Source organism: Equus quagga, chromosome 8 (genome assembly GCF_021613505.1).
Source record: "Equus quagga isolate Etosha38 chromosome 8, UCLA_HA_Equagga_1.0, whole genome shotgun sequence".
Classification (NCBI taxonomy): Eukaryota; Metazoa; Chordata; class Mammalia; order Perissodactyla; family Equidae; genus Equus; species Equus quagga.
Window position 1 is genome coordinate 124,838,480 of NC_060274.1, and position 23,953 is coordinate 124,862,432.

Consider the following 23,953-nt stretch of genomic DNA (forward strand, 5'->3'; position numbering starts at 1 on the left):
GGAGAGGGGGCCAGGCCCCTCCAGCGGTGAGACATCATCCACACGCTTAGGTCTTTCTCCCCTATTCCTCCCCTACCGTCTCCATTTCATCCCCCAAACATAAACAGGCTGATGAAGTCCCTTCAAACTGTGGCCTAAGAATGGAAATGAACCGAAATCGCAAAATAATACCTGAACGGCCGGTAAAGCTCTCAACTCTGCGTGTAGGACACAAGCCCCAGCCTGAACCAATATGCTTTTAATGACTTAATGGTAAATGCTGAACAAATTAGTGTTCCCTTAAGGTTGTCCTCGGGCACATGGAGTCACAGTCTTTAATTTTAATGAGCTTCTATTACACAATCTCTTATTGCCTCTTAACTGCCAGTGAAATGACCACCAGCTAAATGTACAGCAAAATAGCTCAGGTGGACCCCAAAGAAATTACCTTGAAATTATTACACTCAACCGTGGCCAATGCACCAGGCTTCATTTGAAAAGAGGCGGCCGGCAACACAGGTGAACCGACATCAGGGGACGGGTCCTGAGGCTTTTCAGGTGGTGCTTTTCTTGCCTTATCTGACTTAATGTATTTTCCTTTTTAAATGTAAGTATTTAAAATGCAGCTGGTCCTCTCCCTTCCCGAGGTGAGACGGCTGGGCTGGTTCAGGGGACCGTCACCTGCAGCTTACCAGTTTGTCTTTGCAGCCAGATATGGCTGGGTTAGAATGCCAACCCTGCCACTTACTTTCTTTCTGATTTTGGACCCTTTCTGTAATACGGAAACAGAGAACACCTATTCAATATCTATTAAATAAGATAAGATGTGATAAGTCTAGCACAAGCCTTGCACACAGTAGGTGCTCAATATTTGCTTCCTCCTTTTCCTGGTGCAGCCGTCTGGGTCCTGTCAGGAGATAGAAACCACACAGTAGGTTAAATATGGGGTGTTTGATATAAGAATAAACTATGACACAGGGAACTCTAAGATTTAAGGAAAACCCTCTAGAGTTTCCTAGAGCCAGCCTGGGCTGAGGAAGGGTACCCACAGAAGGACAGACGTGGAGGGTTTCAGAGCTCGTTGGAGAAGGTGTGGTTGCTCAGCTCCAGACAGCACAGAAGTTCACAGGTTGGCCAGGCTGGAGCTGGTCTGGAGGTGCAGGGCAGGCAGCAGGCCACCCTGTGGCGTGCAGGTGGGAGGGCAGGGGACAGGTACTCAGTGGCCGGCGATGGGCGTGTGCCGCGGGGGGCAGGAGGCCTTCAGAGCTCTCAGGCCACCCGCGGGCTGCACAGGGGCTATAGTTTCCACGTCAAGGGGGCTTGTCACCAAGCAAGCCCACCAGTCAGAGGGGTCACACTCTGGGCCTGTGGCTCAGGCAGACTCCACTTCATGAATGAATTATGACTCAGGATATTTACAGATAAACCAAAACCAGGCAGGAGCACTGATAGGTTAGATGACAGAATGAAGATTCAAAACTTTGGCTTCAAAACAAAAGAAATAAAATTTAACATAAATAAATGTAAATTTTCGTTTTGGGTTCAAGCCATCAACTGCATGTATTACATGGGAATGGAAAGAGCTGAAAGTAACCTACGGGGACAAACTCGGAATTTCATTTTGCTGTGAGCTCAGTACAAATAATATAAGATGGCTGCTGAAGAGCCAGGTCTGTCTGGTCTGGACCCGTAGAAAGGGCTCGGAGGAAGAAAGCTGGTTCCACTGTGTGGGCCAGGCCACCCCTGAGGATTGGTCTTACTCTGTGCCCACTGCTTGAAGAGTTGTATTAGTGAATGTCAGCACATTTTTATTGAGGACCTACCACGTGCTCTGCACTGTACTGGGCCCGAAGACACAAGAAATCTAAAAGTCTAAATGTAGAAATTTGATATTTTTTAAAGATTGTCTTCTATAAATCCATAAAATGAAATACCGGTCATTCATTACAAATGACGATTTAGTTGTATATTCACTGACACAGAAAGAGTTTCATAACACTCTTTCTCACAATGCAAATACGTAATTGTTAAGTAATGAAAAGTAAATGCAAAACCATATGGGTGGTTGGGTTCCTTTCCATTTTTGAAAAAAATCAAAAGAATGTAACATTAGTTATCACCAGGTGGTTTTTTTCTGACACTCTCTATTATTCTTTTCTCTGTAATGAACATGTATCGTGTGTATCATTTTTAAGTTCTTTAACAAGTCAGATTAAAGCATAGGCAGGGTTTAGGGGCAGGTCATCGCCGGAAAGCATTGCAGGCTAGCCTGTTAGTTACAATGGCGTTTTGCGCGTAGCCTTTTGACAACAGGTAACAGGTGGATGGAGGGACGGCAGCAGTGACCCGTATAAGCCACTAGATGGCGCCAGAGCAGCTAGATAATATTTGGCCTCAGAAACTGAGTCTCCTTTGCTTCAGAGAAACAACTTTATGATTTAAAATATTTAAGATTCTCCAGCTGGAATAAGTTTTGTTAATGATACATCGAAATTATAGAAAGCTTTTCAAAATTATAGTCGAACATGCCAATGATTGCTTTAATAGTGTTGTCGAACTTCTGTTACAACGCTACCAGATACTCACCCTTGCACAAAAACTTACAATACCGGTTCTGCAGGCCCAAACTCCCCAAATTCCCGAGATGTGATGACTCTCTGGCTCTTAACCCTGACTATTCGAGGACCTCTAGGTTTCTAGGAAGCAGTTTCAAGCTTCAGGCGTAGGTAGTCATTCCTGAAAGCAGCTGTTCTCAACGCGGCCCGTGAGATTGGAGCCCCGCCGGGTCCTCCCGCCGGCCGCCTGCAGCTCCGCGCACCTGGGCCGCGTGAGCAGCGAGGACCGGAGCGGACCTCGGTCCTGGAGTCTGCGCTGCGGTCCGCGGCAAGCTGCCTCCTGCGCGCGGCTCCCATCGGCACGCCCGCGGCCGGACAGCGACTCCCCGTTTTCGTCTGACCGCGCCTTTTCTCGTGCTTACCTTAGCAGGTGTTAACGAAAACGAAAGGTTACAAAGAGCTTTTTCACAGGCGGACACAGAAAAGCGCAGAAAGCTCTCGGAGCTCCTAGTTAGGGACACGCAACTAGACCATATCGGTTTTAAAAAGACAGCGAAGGCAGAGAAAGCCACATAGGGGCTCCAAGGACAAGAGAAGCGCTGTGATTCTGGGACCCCACCGTCTGCCCTTTGTCCAAGGGAAATGTCATCTGAAATGTGTCTTGTGCTGACAGCCGTTATCTGTAAGCTCTTTCCCTCTGCTTCATTTTTCCCTCCCTCTGCTGCCAACTCACCCCCACTCTCAAAGGACAGCTCTGCTGGAGCAAATGGGTCTTTGTCCCCATCAGGCGCTAATGTCCCTGCCTTGTGGCAGAAAGGAGAAGTCACCCTCATTTTGATAAGTGAGGAAAACTGTGTATATTACCCAGCTTGAATCTCAGCATCTGAATAGATAGACAGGTAGGTATTGTGCAGATCAATATTTATTGCTCTGTAAGCTGATAGTACCAAAAGGTGAAGAAAACAGGACAATAAGAGGATCCTGAAGAAAATTCATTGCTATGGGTGTAGCATTTTCTGTCTCAGAGGTCGACACTGGAGATCGGATCCAGCAGATTTTACTCTATTAAAATGAGCAAGGATCTTCATCCAGCGGGTAAATTATCCCCAGAAAATGTGCCTAAGCTGGAGATCAATTCATTTGGGCCTTCATTTAGCGAGCTCAAATCGTTTTCAAATAATCCCGGCGAGGAGTAGATGAACATCCCATTTTCTCAGGCTGGTATTTCAGAGTCAGCGCTGTGGCAATAAGCTATGCGAGATATCCGGAAACCAGGGTTCAAAGAGTGACGTCACCCCCCAGGAAGATTTGATTCCAGTGCAGGAGAGCGACGTTCTTCTAAAAGTGTCTCTTCTTTTCTTCCTGCAGCTTGACCATTATCCTTCTGTGAGTTACCATCTGCCAAGTTCATCTGACACGCTGTTCAATTCTCCCAAGTCGCTCTTTCTGGGAAAAGTTATAGGTAAGAGTTTGGGGTAAATTGCTCACGTAATATATTCTAAAGCTACTAATTCGCCTTTGAAATACATTGTGATTTGTGCTTGGGGTTCTAAGTCAGTGATGATACTGGAACCAACATTGTTTGGTGTGTGACATAAACTAAACCGTAAGTGAAGCTGAGTGTCTGCTCCCGGCTTCTTTATGTAAAATTTGTTCGTTGGTTTATTAAAGACCTCTACCTACTAACAATATTTAACTTTACTTTTTTTTATTCTAAGCATATCAACATGATTCTCTCCTCTTCTCACTCTCGAGAAAGCTACCTGGTACTATTTGCAAATTAGAAAGCCAATAGGAATTGGAAAATTATAACAGAATATCCTCCCCTGTGTGTGATTGTGAATTTAACAGTCAACCCTGGCCCTTTACTATAAATCAGTGCTATTAAGATTAAAATATAGATATGCTTGGTTAAATATTTTTAAATGATTAATATAAAGCCAATGAATTTTTTTTCTATGAGAACATACATTGTGAACCCAAAATGGAAACAGTAAGATGGTGGATAATGTGCAGGCCAAGAAGGAGGTGACTCTGTGTCCAGTGGATAACAGTGATCAGAATGGTATTAATCCTGAAAAGCACTCACTTAAAAAGATGGGGGCAAATAATGGGGAGAACAGGATACCCACCTATAATAAAAACAATAATATCCGCTTAGGTAGGACTTCTGCAGGCCAAGCTCTGTTTTAAGCACTTGAGATACATGAACTCATTTAACCTTCATAGCAATTGCATGAGATAATTAAGATTATTATGCGAGAGAATGCAAGATTACTGTCTCCATTTTACAGTTGAGAAAACTGGGGTACAGAAAGGTTAAACAACCTCGCCAAAACCACTTACTTAATAAGTGGTGGAACCCTAACTTGAACCCCAGCAGTCAGACACCTCCCTCTCTGCTCCTAACTACGGTGCTGAACTCTCTGTGCTGACTGACTTAGAAATGAAAGGAGAAAGACAGAAGAAGATTTTGGCAGCAGAGGTTGACCAGTTGAGGGATGAGCCCTACATCTCATGCCAGAAAGTGGCCAAGAGCAAAAAGTATTCCTGGACTTAGAACCAGGACCACGCCAGGCAAGACAGCAGGCAAGCAGAGTTGTATGTAAGGCCCCCCGAGGGCAAGACCACACCCTCAGTGAAAAGACAGGAAGGGGTGGACACAGCTCAGTCAGTGGGTGGAAGTGGAAAAGAAATGGGGACCAAAATTCATTGACCACCTCTGTGTAGTAGGCATTGTGCTAAACATTTTACATGTGTAAATGTGACAACTAAATGTTACAACAACCGAGTGAAGCAAGACCTGTGATTATTATCCTCATTTTACAGAGGAGGAAACTGAAGCTGAGGGAGTCAATTTGCCGAAGTTATTTAACTAGTGTGTGGCAAAGCAGAGTTTTGAAGGCAGGTCTCTCTGACGAGAGTCCACGTCCTAAGTAGATCAAAAGGGCCTGTCCAGAAGGATGCAAATGGAAATCGAGTGACGCCATTAATTAGCAACCAGAAATGGCTGTTCAGTGGAATAGAGCGTTGGCATTCATAAGGCAGATATCCTGAGACATTGGTGATGCCCAATACCACCAGAGGCATTCCTACAATTCAGTCAAGAATAATCGAAAATTTTAAGTGCTCCTTCATGGCTGAAATGATTCCATCCAAACAAACTTTACGCTATGACTCTGTGATATTCCTAAAGACACTACACTCTGATATTCCTAAAGCAACATCCACCATGAACATACCTAAAACAATGGGCCTTGTTACTCCATAAACCTCACAAACTCAATTTTGACAGGAATGGTGGGTGATTGCTGCTTTCCCTCATGATAAGTAACTCTCTCTGGCTCATTAGGGTTTCAGGTCACGTGATTCAGTTCTCACTTTGGTAAACTTACAATATACAGTGTGGCAGGGACCTTCAAGGTCAGGAACAAATAACATCGTAAAGGCAACATCCTCTGTAACTAGGAATCTACTGTGCTGTCAATCTGTGCCAAGCTAAAAGCATGACGCAAACCTCAGATGTGCGAGGGTTATACCCAGAGTTTTCTGTACATTACATCACAGGAAATTGTGCTGTGCACATAAACTTTCTGTGTGTGGCGATAAGTTATGAGAAGAACACATAAATACCTATAAGGAAGTCACAATCCCGAGATGGACATGGTGTCATGTGCATGAGAGTAGGTTGGGCTCCCGCGACGGGTCCCCAGTGCACTGACTTCCAGCAGAGACTGACGCTCCGCACCAGCCCGTGAGCTCCCTGCAGACCAAGGCAGCGTCTCTTAGTTCCACTGTATCCTCACAAGGAGCGAGTGCTCAATAAATATTTGTTGAATTAATAAAGAACAAAAGGAAAAAGAAACGAAAAGAATATCCTCCTAGAAATATACTGCCCAGTGGGAGGGCATGGATGCTGCTGCTGATACGATCAATGAAGTTAGCACAGAGGCAGGGTCTGTAGTTCTCACACACCTTGCAATCCGGTTTTTCTAACAGCAGGTGTCTGATAATAATAGAGGAGAAAGAATGTAGGCTTTGGAATCAGGCAGAGCTGGTATCTTAGACAGCTCGGACTGCTGTAACAGAAGACCACACAAACAACAGAAGCTTGAGGCCAGCCCGGTGGTGTAGTGGTTAAGTTTGCACGCTCTGCTTCAGCAGCCCAGCATCGCAGATTCGGATCTGGGAGTGAACATGTACACCACTGGTCAAGCCGTGCTGTGGCAATGTCCCATATGCAAAGTAGAGGAAGATTGGCACAGATGTTAGTTGAGGGCCATCTTCTTCACACACACACAAAAACGTGTTCCAGTCTTGTGGGTGTCGTAAAAGAAAAGCAAAAAAAAAAAAAAAAACGGAAATTGGAGCTGGTCCCGTGGCCAAGTGGTTAAGTTCACACGCTCTGCTGCGGCGGCCCAGGGTTTCACCAGTTCGAATCCTGGGCGTGGACATGGCACCACTCATCAGGCCATGCTGAGGTGGCATCCCACATGCCACAACTAGAAGGACCCGCAACTAAAAAAGTACACAACTATGTACCGGGGGGCTTTGGGAGAAAAAGGAAAAAGAAAATATTTTTTAAAAAATGTTACAAAGAGTAGAATTAAAAAAAAAAACAGAAATTTATTTCTCACGGTTCTGGAGCTGGGAAATCTGAGATCCAGGTGCCAGCAGATCTGGTGTCTGCTAGGGGCTCTCTTCCTAGTTTGCAGACAGCTGTCTTCTCATTGTATCCTCACATGGCAGAGCAAGGAAGCAAGCTCTCTTGTGTCTCTGCTGATAAGGCACTAATCTCATTCCTGAGGGCTTCACCCAAAGTCCCCGCCTCCTAATGCCATCCCATTGGGGGTTAGGATTTCCACATATGACTTTGGGGGACGCAAACATTCCGTCCAAAGCAGCTGGTTACATTTGAATCCACGCTCTGCCTCTCATGAGCATTGAAACTTTGGGCACAATACTTGAACCTCCCAAGGCCTGGCTTCTCTCGGTTACAAAATGGGGACACAAATGCCTACTTGCAGGCTATCGTCTCCCTGAGGGAGGAATATGTTGTCTTTTATTTTTTTTTTACACCAATCTATTTGCAGCTGCCAGATCAGTGCCTAGCATGTAGAGCGTACTCAAAAAATATTTGCGGAATACATGAAGTACTCTTTTAGTATTAAGCTAATAACATCTTAGGAAGCATCCAGCACAATGCCTGATACATAAATAAAGAAAACTATTACCAGGTTTTGATGCTGGCTCCATATCCGTCATTGTGGTATCTGTTTTAAGTGCAGCGCTCTCTGTAATCCTCCCGACATCGCCCCAGACCACTGTCACCCTCATGGTGTGGAATAGGGAACCAAAGCTCAGAAAGCTTTTCTCAAAGCAGGTTTCCCAACAGCAGCACTGTTGCCATTTGGGGCCAGATAATTCCTTGTTGTGGGGGCTTCCTGTGCATTGTAGGATGTTTAGCAGCATCCGTGGCCTCTACCCACTAGGTACAAGCAGCACCCCCCAGTTGTGATCATCAAAAATGTCTCCAGACATTGCCAGATGTTCCCCAGGAGGGCAAAGTCACCACCAGTTGAGAACCACCAGCTTAACGTCCCCCAGCCAGTCTTTGGTGGAGCTGGGATTTGAAACGAGTGATGTGTGGCACCAAGAGCTAGGCATGGCTTCCTGATAACACCTGCCTCTCTCAGAATGGGGAAGCAAGAAGGATTGATACCCTGAGGATAAATTCTGTTAATACGATCAAGGAGCTACCGTGAGAATCAAAAAAGACATGGGGGTGGCCTGGGGAGGCTAATCATTGGCCACCTCTTCAAGCCAATATTCTTTAAATATTTGTTCTTTCAGTAGGGGCAGGATTGGTGAGAAGCATTTTTAAATTTCCCTTTGAAAGGGACGTATACTTTAGTGAGAAACAACCAATATGCATTCGCCAGCTAGGTAAATATTCATCTGTGAAGACGGATTGAACTTCAGATGTCTCATGTACACTAGTGAGTTTGTGACACCCCCTGGGCATCAATGCCCCCAAGTTGCTGCATAGCTGGGTCAGCTGCTAATCAGAAACTGAGCCCATAGAAGAACAAAAAGGAGATGGATCTAAATAAATAATATGACTTCACATGGAGCTCTGTGATGAGCGCTGCTTGAAAAAGAACACATAAAAAGGATGGAAGAAGGGGAACCCAGTCAAGGAGTGTCATCGTTCTAAAGGGAATGGAGGAAATTTATCCTAGAAATAAAAGTGTGATCACTGTCAACCAACATCAGAATTTTAGAATGAGTTGTTACATTTCTGAGTCCTTCAAGAAGGAAGTCAGGATCGCTAGCAACAAGCAAAGCTTCACAAAGTATGAATTTCAGCAGACCTGGTTATGTCCATTTTTCATCATTTACTGGCTGACTTTCATCGCAGACTTTATGTATCTGATTTTCAGCAACAGATTTAATAGTCTCTCAAGAAATCTTTAAGTCAGGAGAGAAACACAACTGGAAGCCTGCAGCAGAGTCTTCTGTTTACTCATTTTTTTTTCAACATTTCTGTCAATGCCTTGGATGAAGACACAGATAGAAAGTTTATTAAGTTTGCAAATGACACAAAGCTGAGAGGGATGGTTTAATAAGCTGGATGATGAAAAACACTTCCAAAGCATCTTGACAGGCTAGAAAGATAGGATAAAAATAATGAGTTGAAATATAATAGAGATAAACTTAATTCCTGTACTTAGACCAAAAATAAAAGCACATAAGTAGAAGATGGAAGACTCCTGGTATCATGAAAAAGACTCAGGGGGTTAGTTCGATGGGGAGTTTGATACAAGCCAACATTACGTGGTGATAGACTTTTAAATAAATATAATACTGAGCTACGTTAATAAGAGAATTGTGTCCAGAGCAAGGAGTACAGTCGAACCCCAGCTGGGATGTCATGGCCTGTCCTAGACTCCTCATTTTAAAATGGATGTTAATCTTCTGAGGAGAAGACCAGATAGACAAAGGACCCATAAAGGAAAAATCAGAAGACCTGGGGATAGTTATTCAGAAAAAGATATGATTTAAGAGAAGTGGGAGAATCAATTTTCGATCTTCGGTGAAGGCTGCGTGAAGGAAGGCTTGGACCCTGTAAAGGCCACTCGACAGGACCGAAGTAGACAGTGAAGGAAGATTTCAGGTCCCTGCGACAAGGAACTTCCTAAGGACTGGAGCTATTCAAAGATGAGTGGCTGCTATTTTGAAGTGGTAGACTCTTCATTATTGAGAGTATTCAACAAAGGCTAAATGGAAATTTGTCTGTACTTTAAGGAGTTTTCTGGATTGAGTGAAACCAGATTAGCTAAAGCCTAAAAACCCTTGAAACAATTAGATTTATAATGGGAGTAATTTTATTTTCAAAAAAGATGAGAAATGCAATGTTAAAGTAGAGAAGTTTCTCCTGTTCCATGTGAGAACAAAAAGGATAATTATATTCAGACTTCCTTTATATCATACAGCGCTATGGATATATCAGGGATATGAATTTAGAAGAATGTCACTATACCGCCCATCACATCACTAGACGTTCAGTGTTATTAAATATACAGCCTCTGTTTTCAGGATGGCATATCGATTTTATTTTTAATTTTAGAAAATTAATTCTGAGCCCTCTTTATTCATTTTTTCAAATTAACCATTTGTGCCATTGTTGTAAATCATAGTAATATAAAATCATAATCAAGTAGATCTGTTTTATAATAAAAAGGCAGTAACTCCTTTGTGTAAATTTGAGAAGCTGTGCTTGAAAGAAGCTGAATACTAAGGCAGAGTAATCACTGCTTTACTGATCATTGCTATTTCTGAGTGGCACTGTCTGGGGTGGTAATATTAATAGAGAACAGCTATCCATTTGAATTTAATATAGTTTGCAAGGCATATTGGTCCCAGACCTAATATTTTCCAAACTACCATTATCTGAAGCAACTCTGATAGAAGATGTACCTATTGGTAGCCACTATATGATTTCCATTATAATCTAAAATGTGAATATTATAATCTGTTGACAAGAAATCCTCATTCTAGGGCTTTCCAAAACTTTCTGGAACTTTGGCAAAGCCTCCTTACAACAGGAAATGACATACTATGTCTTCATTCATTGGTGAGGTGGTATACTGTGGTAGGTGTTATGCTATTCACTGAACATTTCTAGCCAAGAAGTTATGAGTAGAAAAGACATGTGCAATTTCTGGGCTAGAACATTTGGTTGCTGGTGCAAGACCCCCTGGAGTCCTTCTGTCCCTTTGGCATGGTGTCTGACAAACCTCAAGACAGTGGTTGTTCCATCAACTGGGTTCCTCTGTGACCACAATGAACAGAGAATTCCGTTGACTCATGATGAACCTATAGCATGAGAAAGAAAAAAGCCTTTGCTTTTTTAAGTTACCAAGACTATAGGGCTATTTGTTACTGCAGCCCAACCTAGCCTCTCCTGATTGACACATAAGGATTGCAGCTAAGAACAGCCTTGCTATCACACACGTGGGTTTACAGTCTTACTCTGTCACTTACAAACAGTATAACTTGGGCAAGTTACTTGATATGTTGTACATCTGTTTCCTCGTGTGTAAAATAGGAATAGTAGCAGTCCCTGCTTCACAGGATTCAGCACAATAATACGTGCTTAGCAGGTAGCACCTTAGCAGGATCTGCCACATGGTATGGGTGTGATAAGCATTAATTATTTTTATTGAATCATAATTAAACAAGTATGAAGTCATCATTTGTCAGTACCAGGCATTATACACATCGTTGGAGTACCAGTGGTGTCCAAGACAGGCAGAGTGTCTGCCTTTAGAGGGCTTACGTTCTAACTGGAAGAGAGAAGGTGATGAAAAGGCAATGAAGTAGAAGGACACATGGCAGGAAAAATGGAAGATGGGGTACAGGATTCTTTGGGAGCAAGTAGGAAAGGCACTTAACCCAATCTAGGAAATGAGGGAAGGCATACCAGCGAAAGTGACATGGAAGCTCAGACTAGACTGATAGGTTAGAATGCTCTGGACAAAGGCATGGGGTGGAGTGGAGGGGCTTTTCAGTTCTCTGTTGCTGTACAACAATCCACCCAAAACTTTGTGGCTTAAACAGTCCTTTATTATTTTGCACAATTCTGTGGCCCAACTGGATGGCTGTTCTTCTTCGTGTGGTCTTAGCTGGGGCGTAAGGATGACTATATGGTCCAAAGTGGCCTCACGCACATGGCTACGCAGTAGTTTAGCTGAGGCTGTCAGCCAGGGGCCTCAGTTCTCCCCCGCGGGCTCCACAATGTGGCTGCTTGGGCTGCCTCCCTGCACGGCAGCCAGGCTCTAAGAAGGAGCATTCCAAAAAGCAGAGGTGCAAGCTAGACATCTCTAAGACCACGCCTCAGAAGTTATAGACATCCCTTTTACCACATGCTATTGGCCAAAATCTGGGCTCCAGGCCACATTCCAGGAAAGAGGACACGGACTCTAATTCATGATGGCTTAGTGGCAAGGTCACACGGCAAAGGCGTGGGATGGGAGGCATTGCTGTGACCATCTTTGGAACACAATGTGCTATGAGGGCAATCTGAGGAACCACACCAAGTGTCACTCAGAATGGATCAAACTAGAGTATGAAGAGTCAAGTGATAACAAATGCAGCAGCAGTAAGGAGGGTTCAGATCAAAACAGACTTTATAAGTAGGTCCCAATGTCCCGATTTGCCCAGGACGGTCCCAATTTCCTCCTGCCGGGACAAGAGTGAATTATTAGCAATGCCCATATTCACTCTAAAAACATGGCCCAGTGTGGATTGATAAATGGTACAATCACCTACCTTGTTTTGGGGCCTCCCAAGAGGAGCCCTTGAGATCAGAGCTCCAGCCCATGTTCCAGGAAAGGAGAAGCATCTTAGTGAAGTAATGGAAGGAGTTGAGGAGATGAGGAAGGGCAAGGGATGAGGATTGGAATACAGTTTATTTGGGAGAGGATCATCAAACACTCACCGTTGTGGGCACCCAGTGGGAGAACCATGGGAGACAGTGCAGACCATGCCCCAGTATCTCCACTGAGGCAGGCAGAAGCCAGGGCGTTGCTCCACCTCCTCCCCCACACGGCACGCGTGAGGGCTGCTGCCAGGGGTGTTAACTCCCCAGCAGTTCTGGCTTTCCCTGCGCTCCCACCCAACATGCCCCCCAGGCCGGAAGAAAGCCCAGAACACAGGGGGTCACAGTCAGTGTCTTTGGAGTCAGCGGTGAACGCAGAGGCATAGGGCAGGGCCCTGACAGCATCTGCCATGTTACAGAATTTATTTACAAGTCATGTAAGGCTTTAATGTTATACTGGAGGCAAAAGGGTATCATGGAAGGATATTTTTTATCAGAATAACCTGATCTGATTGACGTTTTAGGAAGATAACACCATCTGCAGAGTGGAAAATGCATCACGGGGAGGGAGTGAGAGGCTGCAGGGAGACCACATTGGAGGTTGCTATGGTTATAGCAGAGTGGCACATTGTAATGCACAAGACAACTTGCAGATGCAGAGAAAACACAATGTCTTTATTTGTCTACGATGATCTGGTGTTCCTCCTGGATAGCAAGGGCAAAGAAACCAAATGCCCAGTCTGGTTCACAGCTGAGTCTGACTTGATCATTTCAACGGTCCCTTCCAGTTGTGCTCTGCCCCCCTTGAATAAAAATGTTCAGTCCCTCAAGTGGCGTTCCCCATCCCCTGCTTCCCGGTGTGAGACGGCGACCAGGTGTACAGAACGTAGAAGGGCGTGGGCAGGAGATGTTGCAGCTTAAGTGTCCTTTTGATGTCATCACAGGGAGGGATCTGCATCATTGCTGGTCCTTCCTTGCTTTTGCATGACCTGCTGGCCCCCAGCCCAGTGTCCTGTGTCTGCTTGGCCACTGGGTGCTCTTCTGGCCTTGGACAGTAAAATCTGTGTTTGATGAACTTGTTGTCCCTCCGACTCAGGCAATGCTCCCAGGGAGTGTCTGCCATCACTCCCTTTGCTTACTTCTGTCCCCTCAGCTCTCTCTTGAAACCCCTAGTCTCTATCATGTCCTCCACCCTCCCTACGGCAGATGTCAGCACCCCCAAGGCAGCCTCATGATGGAATCATTGGCTTCATCTCAGAGTCCACTCCTCACAAGACTGAGAGGCTGCGGGGGCCAGAGATCCTGTCTGCTCACTCTTCTTCCTTCTCTTAAGAAAACTGGGTTGCCCCATGTTGGTGCAGGGCCCCCTGATGGCAATTTCTTCCCAGAGCGCCAAACTGGGAAGTAGGACATGAGCCCCCTGCCCTCAGTCCTCTCCCTACAGGTGATAAAATTGTATAGAATTCAATACACACACACACGCACACACAAACAGGTACAAAATCTGAATACAATCAGTGAATCGTATCAATCTCAATATCCTGATTATGACATTATACTATAATTTTGCAAAATGTTTCCTTTGGGGAAAGCTAGGCAAAATAGGCAAGGGCTCTCTCAGTACTATTTCTTATGCCTGCATGTGATTCTACAATCACCTCAATACAAATTTCAATTTTACAAAAAGCAATAGAAGTAAAAGAAGATGTCGTACGCACTGTTCTCTCGAGTCCTTTATTCACAGTCTGGTATTTAGTAAGTGTCTACTAGGAGCTAGCCCCAGACCCTGCAGGAGGGTGACTGACAAAGAAGAGGAGTAGGAAATGATTGCGCCATCATCTCCTTGTCCCCTCTTGACTTTCCTGCCTTCACCAGTAGAGATTAGGAAGCGTACAGGAATTAAATATTTATTTACAGCTTGGAATTGTGTAGTTCTTTTAGAGTTGTTATTGAAGGGAGTGATTAATGGAATGCACTTCTAAAAATAGAGAAGAAAATGTGGCGGATTGAACTGCCTGCTCCTACTTTCGGAGCGAGTCCCTGATAGCAACTTACCCCCTTGTGATTGATCTCCACTTCCCAGGAGTAGATTGCAGCGAAATTGATAAATGAACCCATGGCAAATAGTTAATTGAAATTTCTGCTTAGTTGCCTTTGGCTTTTATTATAATGATTAAGGAAGTAGTAAAATACTGATGAGAAAGCTTACTTATGTGATAGGCAAGAAATAATATTAAAACTGGAGAGAAGCGATTATACCTAATTTTTCATGTCCTAAAGAAAATTTAACATAGCCTTAATGTCCAAAATCTTCTCAAGGCTGAAGGAAATCTACTATTTAGAAGGAATTTGCCCAGTGAGTTTTAGTTGAAAGTTATCTTCTCATTCTTTTTTAATTGCCTTAGTAACTTTCATTCTTAGAAGTCTGTTGGGATTCTTTTCATTATTATCACCTTCACGGAATCATAGGAGGCCCCAGGAAATAATTCGTTTAAACATTGTCATATCGCAGCCGAGGGAAACAATGCCCACAGAGTTTAAGTAGCTGGGCCAAGGTCACATAGCAGGTTAGTTCAGTGTCTTTTCCAAAATAACATACTGTCAATGTCATAATCTGCTTGTCACACGAATGTGTCTTTAACAAGTGAAAATAATTACTGCATTACGATTAAAGACACACTCTCAGCATCAAGATAAAACATATGCAAAAGCGAATCTTTTATCAGGTTCAGACTGGAAGAGGAAAGTATGTAGAGTGAATGTTAGGAGTGCCAGCTCTCGTGTCAGATGCGTGGGGTTCCAGCTGTCCTGTCTGCTGAGGGAGTCTCAGCAGGTGTCCTGAGGATCTGGGCTTCAATTTCCTTCACTGTAATTGTGGGTAATAGTGGTACCAATGGCATACACTTTGTTGTGAAGATTAAAAATGGTCTCATGAGTGTAAGCGCCTGTCACAGCACCAGGTACATAGTAAGCAGTCGGTGCATCTCAGGCAGCGTTATTACGTCTAATCTTTGACTCATAATTTCTTTTATTTTTTGGCACCTGAGCTAACAACTGTTGCCAATCTTCCTTTTTTTTTTCCTGCTTCTTCTCTCTAAATCCCCCCAGTACATAGTTGCATATTTTAATTGTGGGTCCTTCTAGTTGTGGCATGTGGGATGCCACCTCAACATGGCCTGACGAGTGGTGCCATGTCTGCGCCCAGGATCCGAACCCATGAAACCCTGGGCCGCCAAAGTGGAGCGCGCAAACCTAACCACTCGGCCACAGGGCCAGCCTCTGTAATTTCTAAAAATAAAGGAAGGGCTGACCTCAATACGGAGTCACTCATAAAAACAAAGACTCAAACAAGCAATGAAAACTTTGGGAAACAATTGAAAACAAATTCATACCATCATCTCTGCCTGGTTTTCAAAAATTAAATTAATTTTTATTAATGAAAACAAACAAAAAAAGCATGTATCATTAAAATGCAGTGAGAGAACAGAAATTCTGTTTTCATGACATTTTTGGTATTTGCTTAAACCAGACTGTCAAAAGTAGGGGACCTATTTCTGTCCCGAGTCTTCTGCTGACCTGTCTTTGACACACAACATACATTTGTACACCCAATTGTTTCCAAATAAACAGACATTTTGAAAGCCAAAATTTCTCTTATTATAACATCCGGAAGTATTCCAAAAGAGACAGAAAATTTAATTTCTTGTATACATACAGTCAATTATCATTACTCATAGATTTAATAATTGTGAATTCACCTACTTGTTAAAATTTATCTATAACCCAAAAGAAGTATTAGTGGTACTTTTATGGTCATTTCAGACATGCACAGAGAGCAGCAAAAAGTTTGTCACCAGCTGAGGTGAGTGGAAAAAGGCAACACTGCTTTCTTGTTTCAGTTCTCATGCTGTAAAAAATTGCCAAATTCTCAATCTATTTAGTACCATGTTTTGAATTTTTGTGTTTTTTTGGTGATTTCACTGTTCAAAATGGCACCAGGATGTAGTACTGAAATGCTATCTGTTCCTAAGGTGAGAAGTCTGTGATGTGCTTTACAGACAAAATATGTGTAAGATGAGCTTCATTCAGGCATCAGTTATAGGGCTGTTGGCCATGAGCTCAATGTTAATGAATCAACAATATGCATTAAATAAGGTGTCTTTGAACAGAAACACACATAAAACAAGGTTATGTGGTGATTTGTTGATGAAACGTTATGACCAGCAGCTCGCAGGAACCTAACTCTGTATTTCCTCTAGGAACAGCGGTTCACTATTCGCTAATTCGGTATTCACAGTGACTATATAGAGCACAACTACTGTGAATGATGAGAATTGACTGTAGTATTTTTAACTCGCTATCACATAAATCTGATGATACATTGTATTTGTATGGCACTCTACAGTTTTAAAAGCCCATCTATAACTATTACCACATATGATGCCCATAGAAGTTAAGGTAAGAGTCGTTATTGCTCAGCAAAGTAGAGTAAGAGGTCCAACCAAGGTTCCCCAGGTAGAATTTGATCTTCTCTCAGTCTATGACATCTCATTGTGCCTCCTGCAGCTCAAAGATTGGCTGCCACTCGGTATCACCACCTCTTAGGACCCAGGGAAGGAGAACATGGTATGTTTTGGGGAAAGGAGTCTGGGCTACAAAGACCCTTTACATGATCTTGCTAATGGCCTAGAATGTAAACCCTGGAGACCTTGAAGGTTAACACATTGAAATGAAATCAGGTCACCCTTCATTTGAATACTCTGAAGGACAAAATGGAAAAATTCAGTGAAAGATGGACAGCAGAAGCAGAGTTAGCCAGTAAGTCAGTGCTCTGGACATTCCTCCAGCAGCCTTCTGGCCACATTTGGGGAGGCTGGCTGCCTTGAAGACCTTCCTATAACAGGTGAGGGAAGAATAATGAAGTCATAGAAAAATAAGTGTTTGCTTGGAAGAGTTATTCATCTCTTAAAAATCCATAGAGTATGAATAATTCTGCCATAAAGAAAAGCTTTAAATGTTTATAACAGATATTTCATATGACTGCTATGTTTTCTAGCTGCAAGCATGGCTAGATTTTGAAAGTCACACCTCCATGCTCTGGAAATAAGATAGCTAGCTTCTGTGATCTAAGTAAGATTTGTTTTCTGCTTTTAAATGTAGCTGTTAAAAACAATAAAGCATACTTATCTAAGGAAGCTCATCTAAAAGAAAATTTCAATAATTTTTCATTCATAATTCACAATCCTTCAGCCAGGTATATTCATTCTCAAACTATTATCCCCTTCTTTATTGTCCATGGGGAATTAGCATTTGAAATATGAACTCAGGGGATAAAGCAAAGTCATAAATCAGAAATGAACCAATATTCCATTTTCCTTTGTCACTAGAGTCAACTTAACAGACTATCCTTCTGTCTCACCTACAGTAACTAAACAGATAAAACAGGGAATGATGTCGTTGAGTGCTTACTAAATTCACCTTGTGAGTAAGTACCTACTTAAATCCCCACTTGATAGATGAGGAAAGAGGAACAGAGAATTTAAGTGGCATGTGCCAAGTCATATAGCTAGTAGTGGAGCCGGGATTCCAGGGCGAGTCTTTCCGTGCTTGTTTGTTTATTGTCTGTGTTTGTTTAATACAACAATCCTTGCCACTGGGAGACAGAAATAGTGTATTTATTTGACATTTCAAAATGGGTATCATATCAGTGTCTGATAACATTGTGCCCTCCTCTCTCCTTTCCCTCCATCTCCTCCATTGATCATAGTGTCCTCATCAGCTTTCAGCTGGAGGAAATCTCCAGGCTGCCTACAACCCTGGGATAGTGACAGCCTGGGCTACCCACACACAGAAAGACCTGGTTTCAAAATCCTAGTTAATATGGGAATGAAGTAGGAGGTAGGGAGGAAAGGAAAGTCAATAAGTACAAGTTCAACACAAATCATATGCATAAATTAATTTTTTGTGGGCCTAATTAGTACTTTTTAAAACACTAAGTTTTTATAGATTTTTCTTACTATTAGTCATATGGATCAAAACTTAAACATGTAAAAACCTTTGAGTTCTTTTTTTAATAGCAAGTTTATTTAATTAAAATTAATATTACATTAATAGCAAGGCAAGATACAAGTGGAGTCATGGTATTAATTTAAAACAAAGTGACCTAGTCTTGCAAATGACTTACTATCATGTGGTTTAATAGCTTGAAGATTTCATTTTACAGCCTTTTTTTTTAAATTTAATTAGGTGACTCTATTTGTGTTTTTTTAGCAGTTTTAGGTTCACAGAAAAAATGAGGGGAAAGAACAGAGTTCACATACCCTTTCACCCTTCCTCACACGCGTCCATAGTTTCCTCTATTACTAACAACTTGCCACATGATAGCTATTTTTGGTGTTGGATACTTACCACAGCATAGAACACATGTTATAAACGAACAAATATTGATACAGTATTATTAAGTAAAGCCCATAATTTACCTTAGGGTTCACTGTGTATTGTACATTCCACAGATTTGGACAAATGTATAATGACATGTATCCACCATTACAGTATTGCATAGGCTAATTTGACTACTCTGAAAATCCCTCATGTTCCAAATATTCTTCCATCCCCACTCCCGACCCCTGGCAGCCACTGATCTTTTTACTGTCTGCACATTTTTGCCTTTCCCAGAATGTCATATGGTTAGAATCATACAATATGTAGGCTTTTCGGATTGGCTTCTTTCACTTAGCAACATGCATTTAAAGCTCCTCCATGTCTTTTGGTGGCTTATTAGCTCATTTCTTTTATTGCTAGATAACATTGCAGCCTTATTTTGCTAAGGGGAAAAAAAATAAAGACACTACATTTGAACAGCCATTATAGAAAAAAGGTGGAAGTCAATAAAGAAAAACAGTTGTTCAACTTTGCCCATAAATGTATAAACCTCACAGCTCCTTGACCAGTTACAGGAATGGTAAGCTGGATGCCACCAATGAAGTGTTTTCATTTCATGCTTTGTGCTCTGTTGCCCGTCCTTTCCTGACTTACGCTGATAATCATCTTAATCCCAAAGCAACTATTTTTAACAAATATGTATAAGTCCTTTTAAGATGACATAATGCTATTAAATTAAATTATGAGGGAAAAATTACACTAATAATTAAGTTGATTTTGCATATTCTGTGAGCCTATTCAGATTATGAGTTACTTAACAGTCCTTATCTATTTTTGAAAATTGTTGCCATCATTTCCCCTGCTTCCTTGCCAAAGAGTCAAGCATAGCCAATTCATTTGAGGTATCTGCAAAACCTTTCCATAAAAACTGAACACTTTTAGTGTTCAGAGAAATGACTCATAAGCCACAATTCAATTAAATTTAGCAAATATTTCTTGTACAACCATTAAATGCTTGAGGTTGGCATAGGGACCTGGTTTTAAACTTCCTGTTCATTTTATTTTGACTTTTTAATAAGAACAGTTTAAAATATCTTCTTGCACAACAAAAGAAGAAAAAAACCCAAGTTTGTATATTGAATTTTGAAGACACGAGACAAGAGAGCTGAACTGAGAGTGAAGGGCTCTCTCTCTAGCATATCTGCCTCCCCTCCCACCCCTGGCTTGATTGCCCCAACCTTCTACAGGTGTGGCATTTTCCACACCAGGCACCCAATAGGACCCCATCAGCTCAGCACTTGCAAAAAGTTAGTTGTGGGGCCAGCCCAGTGGCCTAGTGATTGGGTTCACAAGTTCGGATCCCAGGTGCAGACCTACACACCACCCATCAAGCCATGCTGTGGCGGTGTCCCACATACAAAATGGAGGAAGACTGGCACAGATGTTAGTTCAGGGCCAATCTTTCCTCACCAAAAAAAAAAGTAGGTGTCCCCAAGTCCCTGGGTCACTGTGCCTCTCAGAATTGTACTTAAAGAGCCGTCATGGGAAGATTTGGAGGAGAGACAATGACTCTTTTCTGGGAAGAGGTCAAGGGGACTAAAGAGTGGGAAGAAGGGGGTGGATGCTGACCCAGACTTGTGCTGTCAGGAGCAGAACCAGTCTGTTCTCTGCATGAGAGGTGACCTGAATGACAGGGCTGCATGTCACTAGGACTTGGAACAGGTACAGTCCTCATGAGAGTTTTCAAAACAGATTTCTACCCCAGGGTGAACGAACAGATATTTGAAGCGGTCCTCTAGAAGTCTACAGCCAATAAATACATAGGTTGTTTTCACCCACTCTCATTCTCCCTAACTGAGAATAATACTCTGTTGCCTGTTAGATGCCTCTCACTTCTACTCATTCTTAGAAGCAAAATGACAAATTAAACCTTCACACACACACGCACCATGGGGAGGTGTAGACAACAGAATCACTCTCAGCAAACACAGTTAGCACCAAAACAGTCAGTCAGTCATTCTGCTGTCTGCCATGGGGTGCCTCAAAGGACAGCTTCCATGGCCAAGTTGGGCCAAGGATGTTGGCTGGATGGACTGTCTCACTCGTTCTCTTTACCAAGACGAGCTTCTTTACCAGACAAGGCACACCAGAGACAAATACTGGGCAGGAGGGCGGCGGGTGGCAGGTCCCTCCCTGTATGCACGTATGGTATCATCCTAGAAACATTTGATCATGATGAATCCACTTTCATATAAACATTTTAAAGCATACATTATTTTTTTCAAAGACATTTCTTCCTTTGTTAACAAACTAGGTTGTTTTTTAAGATAACTTCTTTAATAATGATGAAAATTCAGGTGGCATTAATGAAAATTTGTAATATATGTTAAATCAGAAACCATTTTCAGTGTTATATGCAGAACATAATTGGATTTCTCTTCTTGATCAATAGAAAACATATGTTTAAATAGTCAAACATCCTAGATTTTTTAAATTGCAACATAATTGAACAATATAATATTTTTATATACCTGGTCTTAGTATTTAAAGGGGATAGAATATGAAAATTAAGCTTGACATAAAAAGTAGAGGAAAGAGCAAAACACAATTTTTAACTGAGATAAAACTATTTCTTGTTCTTAAAAAATCACCGTATACATAGTTTTCAGCTTCACTTTTAGAAATCAGAGCCAGCCCTCTATCACATGGTAGAGAAGAGAGACCACACAGAAAATCAAGCTGGTTATCTGCTCTATTCCTGTGCAGATTCTAACCCTAAAATATTTCTCTGTGATGCTTCCAAGAAAGAAAATAAATCTGCAAGACATTTTTTATTATTGGCAAAGCTCCCTGTATTTTGATTCCCATTGTGAAAGACAGAGAGAGGAAAACTAAATCCGACTTGCAAGGAGGAGAATTCTTACTCTCTTTCTTTGTGCTATCATTTAAGAATGATTGTGATCAGATTTCAGACACTGCATTCCTCAGGTGTGAGCAACAGACAACACTCACACGTCCTGTCTTGCATGCAGATGGTGCCTGTACACTCGGTTATCACTGTGGATTCATTACAGAAGTGGTTCATTTCCCACTGTAATTGGGCCCCATTCTAGCCTTTTATGTCAAACCCATCAGTCAAACTGGCATTGAGGATCTCTTCTCTGCACATCCCTCCCCAAGTGCTCTCCTGCCTCTAAGTGCACGTGATCACTGTGTCAGCGTGCAGTGCCTTCCCATCTCTGAGGACCATCAATCGCTGAGGTTCAGGAAACTTTTCCAGCAGACTTCTCGGGTTTAGACCCATGAGGGTATTATTTCTGTGGATGCACAGAAGAGAATTATTCTCTGAAATGGCTTTTGTTGAAGATCAGCTTTGGCATTTCCTAAGTACCTTTTTTAGCTTCTTTTCATAAAATCGACAAGCACAGTCAGATTTTACACTTATATGAATGCAGATCCTGGAACATAAGTATGCCGAAGGTGCTGGGTCCTATGGCGATGAGGATTTGAGACTCTCCAATATTTAGCGATCTCCACTGGATGCAGGGAGCTGTAGCTTGATAGTGAGAGGCCGTATTTAATCCAATAAAGACTGAATTAGAAAGGGGAGTTAACGGTAATAAAAGAAGTATACAAAAACTTTGAGTTGAGGTAGAAAATTCTAAAGATCAGGAGAAGACCACCTAAAACCAGCCTTTGACATCTCAGAAGAAGCAGCACTTAATTTCATTTCACTCTATTGATTTCCATGGAGTGGTGCCCGGGGCCGTGAAGAAAATGTCAACAGCAGTCATGTTAACATTTCACGTTTTAGCCCTAGAAGAAAAGAAAACAACGTGTCCCCAGTTGGTACTAGCTAGGACCAGGAAAACGCAGATGAAAAGTTGTTTTCTTGCAAAAGACAGGTTTTCACAAAAGGAATTTTTCAAAATTCTGTAAGTAAGAGAGTTGATAAGGAAGATTTTTTTGTGTCTTCTTGCCCAGGGGGACAAAGGATGAGTACCGATTGAGCTAACAGTGTAAAATGAAGTTTGCCGAATGTTGTGGACCAGGAAGAAACTGCTAGAGTTCTTGTTTTCAAGCCAATTTATTTAGATTAATTATGGACACAGTGTAGAAAATCCGAATTTCTACAAGTTCTACATGTCATGTGAAGTCCCAGATGGGTTAAAGCTGATGGGTTTTAACTGATGAAAACATGTGCTTCCGATTAAAACTATATTTGCAGTGATAAGTTTGGATGCCACAGCTCCGGTGGTTAGCACGTTGAAGACACCAGCACAGCTTAGGTGACAACTAGTTCCGAAAAGAAAGAGGAAGCAAACTTCAAGTGCCTCAAGCCTGGAGGAGGGAGAGCACGGTGGTTATCAAGGTCGTGTCAGTCACTGGTATTGCTCTGCCTTTGGAGACTGTCCACTGGGGAGCTGCAACCTCGTAGGAGGATGAGCCAGCTGGTGAAGCCGAGGACCCTGCAGGACACTCCAGCCACCACCTACAGGCCAAACATTTAGTGGATGGACCAGAGAAGACAACCTAGCTGCTTTCCCATCCCTTCCGTGGACCCCACCATCTAGTGTCAGTGACTATGTCTACACTACCCTAGGACCCCCTCTTTGGTTGATATGAGCCGTGGAACAGATGGAACATGCTGGGCTAGCAAGTGGCAGATGGCTGTAGTTGCCTGAGCCATCTACGCTGGCCAATTTTCTTTTCATTTGCATAAAATTTCTCCCAAATTCTGGCGTGAGTAGAGACTTTTTGATGGGGCACAGTTGTATGGTCACCACGATTGACATAAATATTTAAGAAAAAGCGATGGAAATCTGCCAACTGAACTTGAATCAATTGTTCTAGTACCTTATTTTTCTTTACAACTCTTCACCACCGTCTCAATACACACACGTGTGTACATACACTCACAGACTTGCACAAACACAAACCTGTGTGGTATTTTCCTCTGTGACATTGAAGGCAGCATAAAGTGGTGGGGGAGAAAATTGCAGTATTACAGTTAGATAGAACTTGGTTTGACTTGCAAATCAGCTGCCGTATAGCACGATGACTGCTGGCGTATGGCTGTGTGTCTTGAGTTTCAGGGGCTTGTTATCAAGTTAGTGGTAGTAAACGTAAAGCTCTTGGCACAGGAGGTGATCAA

The 23,953-nt window shown here is 42.5% G+C and overlaps 1 protein-coding gene across 1 annotated transcript in view; it reads left to right on the forward strand.

The window, feature by feature from the left end:
• CNTNAP2 (contactin associated protein 2) overlaps positions 1 to 23,953 on the forward strand; it is a 1,871,002-nt gene that overhangs the window by 1,748,717 nt on the left and 98,332 nt on the right. Inside the window, exon 21 of the mRNA XM_046668987.1 lies at positions 3,903 to 3,996. Within this exon, the coding sequence (XP_046524943.1) occupies positions 3,903 to 3,996 (94 nt within the window). The remainder of the gene's footprint in view (positions 1 to 3,902; positions 3,997 to 23,953) is intronic.